Source organism: Acomys russatus, chromosome 20, assembly GCF_903995435.1.
Source record: "Acomys russatus chromosome 20, mAcoRus1.1, whole genome shotgun sequence".
NCBI lineage: Eukaryota > Metazoa > Chordata > Mammalia > Rodentia > Muridae > Acomys > Acomys russatus.
The window spans coordinates 46,168,000-46,178,225 of NC_067156.1; the positions used below are offsets into that span (position 1 = coordinate 46,168,000).

Sequence of the window (10,226 nt, forward strand, 5' to 3'; positions counted from 1 at the left end):
TCTCTCTCTCTCTCTCTCTCTCTCTCTCTCTCTCTCTCTCTCTCTCTCTCTCTCTCTCTCTCTCTCTGTGTGTGTGTGTGTGTGTGTGTGTGCTCATATATGTGGATCTCAGTTTATAATGGACTATTTGCTGTAGTCTGTTCTCTCCTACTAAACTACTGGCATGGGAATCAAACCCAGATTATCATGTTTGGTAGCAAGAACCTTTACTATCTGAATCATCCTACCATGCCAAAAACTACTTTCTTGAATTATCTCTTAATGTGTCTTCTGCTGCCTCACATTTTCAATCATTCTACAGGACCTACTTTTCTTCTTTTTCATTTTATTTTCTTGTCTGTGGTAGTTTGCTTGTGTTATATTTAAAACTGTAGGCTGACAGCTCATCTCACCTTTACATCCCTACTATCTTATGTTTCTGCTTTGTTTGCTAAATGTTGTCCTTGATTGCATAACTTATTTTTCCTTTGGGGATAGAGGGAAGTGGTAATACTCCATTTTAATTTTTTAACTCAGAAGGTGCATTTGTTATACTAGTCTCACAAAGCAACACTTTTAATTGGGCAAGACATTCAACTTAGATTTACTTGGGAAGTGTGGTCAAAACTGTTCTATACTTGTTAATTCCAACAAAGATAAGGCACTGATTTCCCACCAGCCTAGTCGTAAATCTGTTCCATGGATTTTGTGTTTCACGCCTCCTATAGCTCTGAATTTTCTACTTTCTGAAACAGATGTTGAATCCAGTGGTTGATTCTACCTGAGTTTCTCATGTGGGTGTCTGCTCCCAAGTTACAAACCTAGGGTTTTGTGTTGAACATTTTTAGACCATTTCCTCTCCCAGTGCGTTGTGAGTTCTACTGTCTGCAGGAGCTTTCACCACAGGCATTGCCCTGCTTGGCCTGCTGTGACCACCACTTGCTTCCAGATGGACCTTCTCATCCTCAGCAGGCCTTGGAAATCCCCAACATTTTCTTGGTGACCAGTATCATTCTAAATTCTGAGCTTTATGAAGTTTGGTGTATTTCCTTTTCAATATTATTGTTTTTGTATGGCTTACATTCTGTGTAATTCTTCTTTGCAGTTGTGTAGTTTAAAGGTATCTAGTAAAGTCATACAGTTGTATAATCATTTTTAAATCTATTAAAATCAGCTCTACATTATTCTTATATTTATTTAAATATACAACTCTTTTCTGTGTATCTAAAAGACCTTAAAGTTTTTCTTGTGTATGTTTATGATTATTCCATAAGTTAAGAATACTATATTTTCATTACTAATTAGTGTAACAATAATTTTATATTAAATCATCCCTTTAAAACATTCCATTAAAACATTTGTTGTTTTTATAGTAGGCTTGTTTCATAGCTTCTCAGATGCTGAGGTTGTGGGTGGCTGGAACCGGTGAGTGTTATTACTACTGTGGTTTTATAATTGTAGCTATGGCATTGCCATAAAGGACAATAAACAAATTCAATTATAAGTTATAAATCATTTGAAGCAAGCCTGTATGATTTCCAAGCATAAACTTTATATTCTTTTTTCTCAAGTTTTGCAGTACTCCATACCTAATAAGATATGTGACATTTAGTTTTTAACTCTGGTCTTGTTATTCTTCACAGGCTCTTAATTAAACAACTTAATCCCCATAAACTTTAATTTGGTAAGATCTTCACAATGTTATATTTTGTGTAATTAAATATGCGAAATAGTACGTTAAGTACATTGAAGCACTGATTGTACATAGCAATATTTTAAATTGTGCCTTGATAACTATGAAAGCAAAGAGGACATGTATTAACTAAAGGTTCAAGCCTCATTCTCTGAAGAAACCTTGTAAAAAAAAAGAAAAGCACAATTTTAATATAATGTTGCACATCCTTGAATAGTTATTTCCTTGCGATTTTTTTTTTTTGCTGAGTGCTGTCTACTAGATAGACTACAATGCTAAAAAGTCATTTATGCTTTTATCTTATTAATGCAATTTCAATAAGCATTGAAGTAGTTGGCATTTTCCCATTTTGTAGGGAAGACAAAGGATTAAACAGACTGACTACAAAATTCTCTAGATATAGTCGAGTCCAGTGTTAAAAAATAAAGCTATGTATACTTAATCCCAGCTGGTTCCAAAGTCCATCTGCTCACTTAATAGTCCATCCTTTATACTTTTGGTTCTGCCTAAATATGAATGTAAAAAATTTGAACAGTAATCTATATGCTTCTTGGTAAAAAAATATATATTGAAAATTCTATCATAATTACTATATTACCCAAAGTATGTATAAATGAGCTACTTGTAAGATTTTTTTTCCTACCCTGACTAGATACCAACTACTACCAAATGAAAACCCCAGTACAGGAATGTATTACCTCTTCTTGAGTCATTGCTTAATGCGGTCCTACAGAACCCCCAAACACAATGGGTACCGTCTAAAACATGATCATAAGATCCTATTCCTGAAGACACCACACACTTTCAGCATAGAAGATGGAGAAGTATGGCTTTTACTCAATGGTAATAGCCTATTTGTTATTTGCTAGCATTCATAGTGCTAAAAGGTACTATACATGCTACCAAAGGAGAAAATTAATAATCAACCACACCCAGTTATGAACTCTATGAGCTGTACAGGAATGACCTGCCTGCAGGATATGCCCACGGGTACAATAGTGGTACAAATGTTAGGGGAGTTACAACCACGTTTTTGTTGGATTTAAGGTCTCTTTCATGTTATGGGACATATACCTGATATTTCTAATGAGGTCAAGAACCTGATATTAGATAAGTTATGGGCCTGGGGAAAATCTTCTATTATCCTGCTAAATGAACACAGCTAAAACATGAGTTCCAATGACATGTCGCTATAATCACAGATCAGTGTCTTGCTCAACCCTCACTAGAAAAGCTTCTTTTGGTAATTAGTAAATAACACAGACCTGTAGCTGGACAGTGTACAGAGAGTGCAAGACTTTGGAGTGCTCAGATGTGAATGGGACATATTTATCACACCTCTCCCTCTACTCTAAGCTCAGGAATCTGTGTAGAAGAAGGGTCAGAAACATGATAAAAACCTAAAGTAGTGGATGACTTCAAGGAAATAGCATCTTATAGATACCGACAGGGCTGATGCATGTATGAACACACAGAGACTGTGACAGCATACACAAGACTTGTACAAACAAGACACATAAAAATACCAGCAGTGGGAAGGGGAAGTGGGCACAAAATCACACCCCTAACCAAGTAGCTATTCACAAATGATAGCTTCTGGGAGGTGGAAAATTAGTTTACTTCACTGGAGTGACACTGGGTATATTATCTATACTCCTTGGCATGCCACATATCAACACAAACTGTACTCCATGTATTTTAGTGGATATTTTATTTGTTTTTGTTTTTAAAAGAGAGAAATAACATGAAGTTGTGTGAGTATGGAGGAAGCACCTGGAGGGAGTTATGGTATGGAACAGATATGATAAGAACATATTTTATGACATTTGCAAATAATAGAATTTTAAAAAGGTAAAAAGGATCCAACCTGAAAAAGAAAAAGAAATAATTTATCCTACCACTGTCTTTTTTCTGCCTATTATATTTCTGCTATGAAATATATTTATTTTAAAAACAAATACCATATAGGAAGCTCAAGGAAATCTTATATAATCTAATTACACAGTTTCTATACACACACACACACACACACACACACACACACACACATATATACACATGTATGTATACATGTATAAAAAGAACTGAAGTCCGGAAGAACTGCAAGTGTTCCTAATGACTAATCCATCTCTCCTGCCACATAATTGCACATCTTAATACTGTTACATAACAAAAAGCCACCTAAGAAATTGTACATTACTCACCTTAGCATCATGAAGATGGGATGGACAGGTCTGCACTTCAGCAGCCTCCCTCTAAACTCTGTTTCTTAATCAATTTAGCATCTTCTCTCATCTGAGTAATATAAGGCATTTCTGAAAGAACGGTTTCTGATAACCAATACCTTTTAGAAACGTTATAATAGGTGATCTGTATTTTTAAATCATCTTACAAAGAAATAAAGCATACATGGAATTTATATAAAGTAAAATGATCAAGAATTGTAAGTAAAAATAGCAATACTACATAAGAATTCTCAACTCACTGAGAATTCTGAATCATTTTATACTCCTCATTGACAACATTTTCATATGAACATCATCGTATGTTTTCAGGAAAAATATTTTGGGGGTAACCAAGAGAACTGCATCTTGACTCAAACCTAACATCTTCTACATATCTACTGTTATAAGTCTCAAAGTTAAATAATGTCATTTCAAAAAAATGTTCCAAATATTAAAAAGGAACCAGATGAGATGCTTACAGCAGAATTCTGACATGATATTACATTTCTCTTTCAGACTTCTCTAGAAAAAAAAAATCATTCTCTTTTCCTTCCTCTCTCTTTCTTCCTCCTCCTCTTTCCCTTCATCTATACAGGGTTAGCTGCTTACACATAAGAAAATATGCTCATTCCTACATATATATTTATACACACTTCTTTTTAAAAAGTCTTATTATTCAAAGTAAAACAAGCATATCTTAAATAACAGTTCTATGAAAGTTTAAGAGGTGAACACAGATGTGCAAAGAGGCAACGGAACATTTCAGAAGTCTCTAGTCTTGATTTCTGACCACTGTCCACGCATCAAGCAGCATTTTCTACTTCTAAACTTAACTTAAATGGGACTCTACAGAAAGTCACTCTTTTAAAATGTGACTTCTTCATATTTTTTTGAAGGAGCAAGGAATGAAACTCCAGGTCATGAGTTTACTCCACACATGTTGAGCCACTCAATTCTTTTCCAGCCCAATTTCAGGGTTTAGTGAAAATTTGCTCAGGTTGTTTCAAACAGTAATATTTTACCTAATGGAAATGTTGTTTTCGATTGTATGAACATATTATAATTCTTCCTGGTTAGGAGCTATTAACGTTTTCAGTAAACCTTAAAGTTCTTGTTTTGTTTATGTTTGCCACCCTTCTGGTGTGTGTGTGTGTGTGTGTGTGTGTGTGTGTGTGTGTGTGTGTGTGTGTGTAGTGTGTGTCCCTTGTGTAGGTGAGTTGGTACCTGCAAGCCTTCCATATGGATTCCTAACAAGGCTTAGCGTATCTTTCCCATCTTGCTTTGCCCTCTTGCCTTGAGAGATGATCTCTCACATAACTGCAAGCTCACCATTACCTCTAGGTTGGCTGGCCAAAAAACTTTTGGGATTTGCCTGTCTCTGCTCCCAATGCAAATTTAACCTCTATTCTGCATTTCTGTCATTTATTTCTAAATTTTCTCTCCATTTACTATTTTTCCATAAATTTGTTTTGTGAGATTTTCCCCATCTACTTTTAATGCAACTATCAATAACTGGATATTTTTTCTCCCCCACCCACGCCCTTTTTTCTTAGCTCTACCACTGTATGTTTGCTTGCTTTGGGTTCATTTATTGATTCTTTAAAGTTATCTCTGAGAGCTATATTGTGCTAACATAGACTTAAGTTTATATCATAGTATTCTTTTCTTCTTATTCATCAGTTTTTTAAAAGATTTATTTATTATGTATAAAGTGTTCTTGCATGTACGCCTGCATACCACAAGAGGATACCAGATCTTATTATAGATAGTTGTGAACCACCATGTGGTTGCTGGGAATTGAATTCAGGACCTCTGGAAGAGCAGCCAGTGCTTTTAACCACTGGGCCATCCCTCCAGCTCCTTATTCATCAGTTTATTACAGACATCTCATGCACACCAAAGCTACTTGCTGTCCTCTGCTTCCTTCCCCTCTCTCTTTCCACCATCCTCTTATTCCACATCTTCTTGCTTATTATACTGATGGGTGTGGTTGACAGTTTTTGATTTCCTGTCAAAGAAGGAAATGTGAGGTGGAAGTTTGAATGATGTTTTTAAAAATATGTGTTTTCATTTATGCTTCTGGCTTAATATATTTGTTATGGATTATCTAAAAGCTTTTCTGGTTCATGGCGTGTCTAACTGGATATAACTTCACATGAGTGCTATATCTCCTCATCTTACTAAGAACTTCCTCAGTAAAACTGGTGTACCAGGACACTAATAAACATTCAGGGCTGGCCTGCCAGGCTGAGCAATAGGCCTTCCGTTTTACTCTTCAACGAACATCCTCTTAGAGATGTCTATGCCATGTCCTCTTTGCCACTTTCCATCTAAAGGGTATATTAGGAGACTGTAAAAAATATTTGAATGATTTGGGGTAGGTTTCAAGAGAAATAAATATGCAAAATACTTCAAAAACATAAAATATTGGTTTATGGTATTTCCTCCTATGTTCTTGACATTTGTTATCTGTCCAAGTGGAAGTTAAAAAACAAAAAAGTTGATCTAATTAGAAGCAGAATGTAAAAGGTTTGTTATTAAGAGTGTTGAGATTAAAGTTTCATTGACACACAATAAATAAGAGCTCCACTATACAAATGGAGGCTGAGGTCAATAATAAAACAGTGTGTGCTTGAAGGATGGATTTTCCAAAAAGATAACTATGATGTAGAAAATATACTAATTATCTAGGTTTCGTCACTTCACTAACTTGACGTACTTAAAAACCTCATATTGTGTATGATAAATACAAATAACTATTTTGGGGGAAATATTGTGATCTCTTACAAAGCATATTAACCTCAAGTGCCATGTAGGTACATATTTATTAACTATTTTCCTTTAAGTGTTTTATTTTTGTGCTTGTTTTCCTCTCTATCTTACATTCTGGCTGCCGTTCATTTTTCAGATGCAGCAGCTGTTCCATGAAAACTATGAACACAATCGCAAAGGTTACATCCAAGACCTTCACAACAGCAAAATCCACGCAGCCATCACACTTCATCCAAACAAAAGACCCGCATACCAGTACAGACTACATAACTACATGCTCAGCCGCAAGATATCCGAGCTCCGCTACCGCACCATCCAGCTCCACAGGGAAAGCGCGCTCATGAGCAAGCTCAGTAACAGTGAAGTGAGCAAAGAAGACCAGCATCTGGGAGTGATGCCTTCTTTCAACCACTTCCAGCCTCGGGAGAGAAATGAGGTCATCGAGTGGGAGTTCCTGACAGGGAAGCTGCTTTATTCAGCTGCAGAGAACCAGCCTCCTCGACAGAGCATCAACAGCGTCCTAAGGTTAGCTCTGGATGACACTGTCCTCCAGGTGATGGAAATGATCAACGAGAACGCCAAGACTCGGGGCCGGCTCATTGACTTCAAAGAAATTCAATATGGCTACCGCAGAGTTGATCCCATGTATGGGGTGGAGTACATTTTGGATCTGCTACTGCTGTACAAAAGGCATAAAGGACGGAAGTTGACTGTGCCTGTGAGGCGCCACGCCTATCTTCAGCAGTTGTTCAGCAAGCCCTTCTTCAGAGAAATGGAAGAGCTCGATGTCAACAGTCTGGTGGAGAGTATCAACAGTGGCACTCAGCCTTTGTCCTTTATATCCACTTCTCTAAAAATACTCTCTTCTCCTCAAGAGGCCAAAGAAATAGGAGGGCGCAAGGAAAAGAAAGTACACATTCTTGTCCCTCTCGTTGGAAGGTATGATATTTTCTTGAGATTCATGGAAAATTTTGCAAGTACGTGTCTTATCCCAAAGCAAAACGTAAAGCTTGTCGTCATCCTTTTCAGTGGGGATTCTGGCCAGGAGTCTACCAAGCATGTTGGGCTGATACAGGAATATCAGAACAGGTACCCTGACGCAGAAATGATGCTGATCCCCATGAAGGGCGAGTTTTCCAGAGGTCTTGGTCTTGAAATGGCTTCTTCCCAGTTTGACAATGACACGTTGCTGCTATTTTGTGATGTTGACTTGATTTTCAGAGGTGACTTCCTCCAACGATGTAGAGACAATACAATTCAGGGACAGCAGGTATACTACCCCATCGTTTTCAGCCAGTATGACCCAAAGGTGACCCACATGGGAAATCCTCCTACAGAGGATGACTTTGTATTCTCAAAGGAAACTGGATTTTGGAGAGACTATGGCTATGGAATCACCTGTATTTACAAAAGTGATCTACTGGGTGCAGGTGGATTTGATACCTCAATACAAGGATGGGGACTGGAAGATGTAGATCTCTATAATAAAGTTATCCTATCTGGCTTACAGCCCTTCAGAAGTCAAGAAGTAGGAGTGGTGCACATCTTCCATCCAGTTCATTGTGATCCTAACTTGGACCCTAAGCAGTATAAGATGTGCTTAGGATCCAAAGCAAGTACTTTTGCCTCAACCATGCAACTGGCTGAACTCTGGTTAGAAAAACATTTGGGTGTCAGGGACAATCGAACTCTCTCCTGACACTCCAGGCAACACATACTGCCTTTTGAAAGGGGAGTTTACCTCAGTGTTGGCTATTATTATTTTTATTTTATTATTGTTATTTTATTGTTGTTGTTGTTGTTATAATTTTATTTTGTTGTCCTGGTCTTAAAGTACTCTTGGTTGTCTTCCAAAGGGTGTTTGTTGACCTCAAGCAAGAAGAGTCTGCGGTTCACTGACATTTACAGTAAGAGTTCTACTGAAGTCAATACATGTATTACTTTTATATAACTTTATTTGAGATTGAGTTAGATCATGGCAATCGAATGATTTTGGAAGTTCATTCATCACAAGAGACAGCTTTGAAGAATGTTCTCTTAGGGCTTTAAAGATGCAATATTGACTTTTATTTTGTTTGTCAACTTCAATGTGATACAAATATTTACCAGTGAAAGGTACCACAAAAGTGCTTTATGCTTCCTATGGGGAAGGGACTCTGTGACATAAACTTGAGTTTTGTAATTTATACAAGGACTTAAATATATAGACAATAATTTTATTCATCGTTAGAATTTTTAAAGTAAATGAACACTTATGATTGTATGTTTATTTTTTAAGAAAAAGTTTTAAAAATTGAGGAGTGCTGTTCCACAAGCAACCGGTACTGGCTACCCTGCAAACTCCTCACAATTGTCTGCTATAAATGCGAAGGAACTTTATTTTCTCAAGGAAATATGATTTAATGAAATATTCATGTACATTTTAGAAGCTTTATGAAATAATGTCCTTCATTTGCTGGCGAGAAGATAAAATATGACAGAACCTGTTTATTTATAATAAAACACAGGTATAACCGTATTCTTTTTCAAAAATATTGATAAAGCTTTGTTGTTTCCTTTTTGTCTTATTTGATGTAATTTTTTAAGGTGGTGGTCACCAAAATATGCTGGCTTCACTAGATGGAAAAAAACCCTAGGATCATGAGAAATGCATTGTGTTCTGCTTTATCCCCAGCCTTAATAATTATTTACAAGAATAAATTTTTAATTCAGTAATTCACTATCTGAAAGAAGACATTTATCAGTCTCTGATGTCTGGGATTCATCTAACCACAGAAGAATAGTTCAGAAACTGCCTTTGAAAGTATATAAAAATATAATAATCCCACAGAGAATTATAAATAAAATTAATTTAATAATTATGAAAAATACCTAGGGAAATATGAAATTTCTCAGTTTTCTTTTAAACTAAATCTATGAAGTCGTTTCTAGGAAAGCAGTATCATATTTAAGTTTCATGAGACTTATTTTAAATTTTCATTTTGCTAAAAAGTAACACATTTACACAAAATCAAACAAAAATGTTTAATATCTGCAACTTTCTGGCTTTCTTGCACTCCACCCAGACACTCCTGGTAGAGTACGACCACTGTTTTGGCTAACATGTGTCTGCATGCCTATCTTAACTTTCTAATGAAGAACATATATATCTTTTACGTTTTCCCCTTTATGAACAAAGTGAAGCAATTGACTTTCAGTTTTTTACTAAATAAGAAAACAAGGTGTCAAGATTATTTTTAGTGCAAATCTCACAAATTGTTGCCATCATTTGGAACAGACTTCCACATGGCCACAAAACAATGAAGGGGCCTAACGTGGTTAAAAAACAAAAAAACAAAAAGCAAAAAACAAAACAAAACCAACAAACAAAGCCAAAAACAATAACAAAACCTTTTACTGAAAATATTTTCAATGCTTCAAAATAGCATTAATTAGTACTGAGAATAACATGATGAAAAATTTCCTCTCTAAACATATGATCTTAGTAATTTTGAGTTCCCTAGAAAGGAATTAATGGCACTTTCATTTCTAAATGTTTGTCCTGACAGGACAATTTA

General features: G+C 36.0%; 1 protein-coding gene across 1 annotated transcript in view; it reads left to right on the forward strand.

Annotated features, from left to right (window-relative positions):
• The window catches only part of Chsy3 (chondroitin sulfate synthase 3), a 242,079-nt gene extending 232,802 nt beyond the window's left edge, over positions 1-9,277 (forward strand). Inside the window, exon 3 of the mRNA XM_051163298.1 lies at positions 6,806-9,277. Coding sequence (XP_051019255.1) covers positions 6,806-8,368 — 1,563 coding nt within the window. The 3' untranslated portion in view covers positions 8,369-9,277. The remainder of the gene's footprint in view (positions 1-6,805) is intronic.
• Positions 9,278-10,226: the final 949 nt, after the last annotated feature.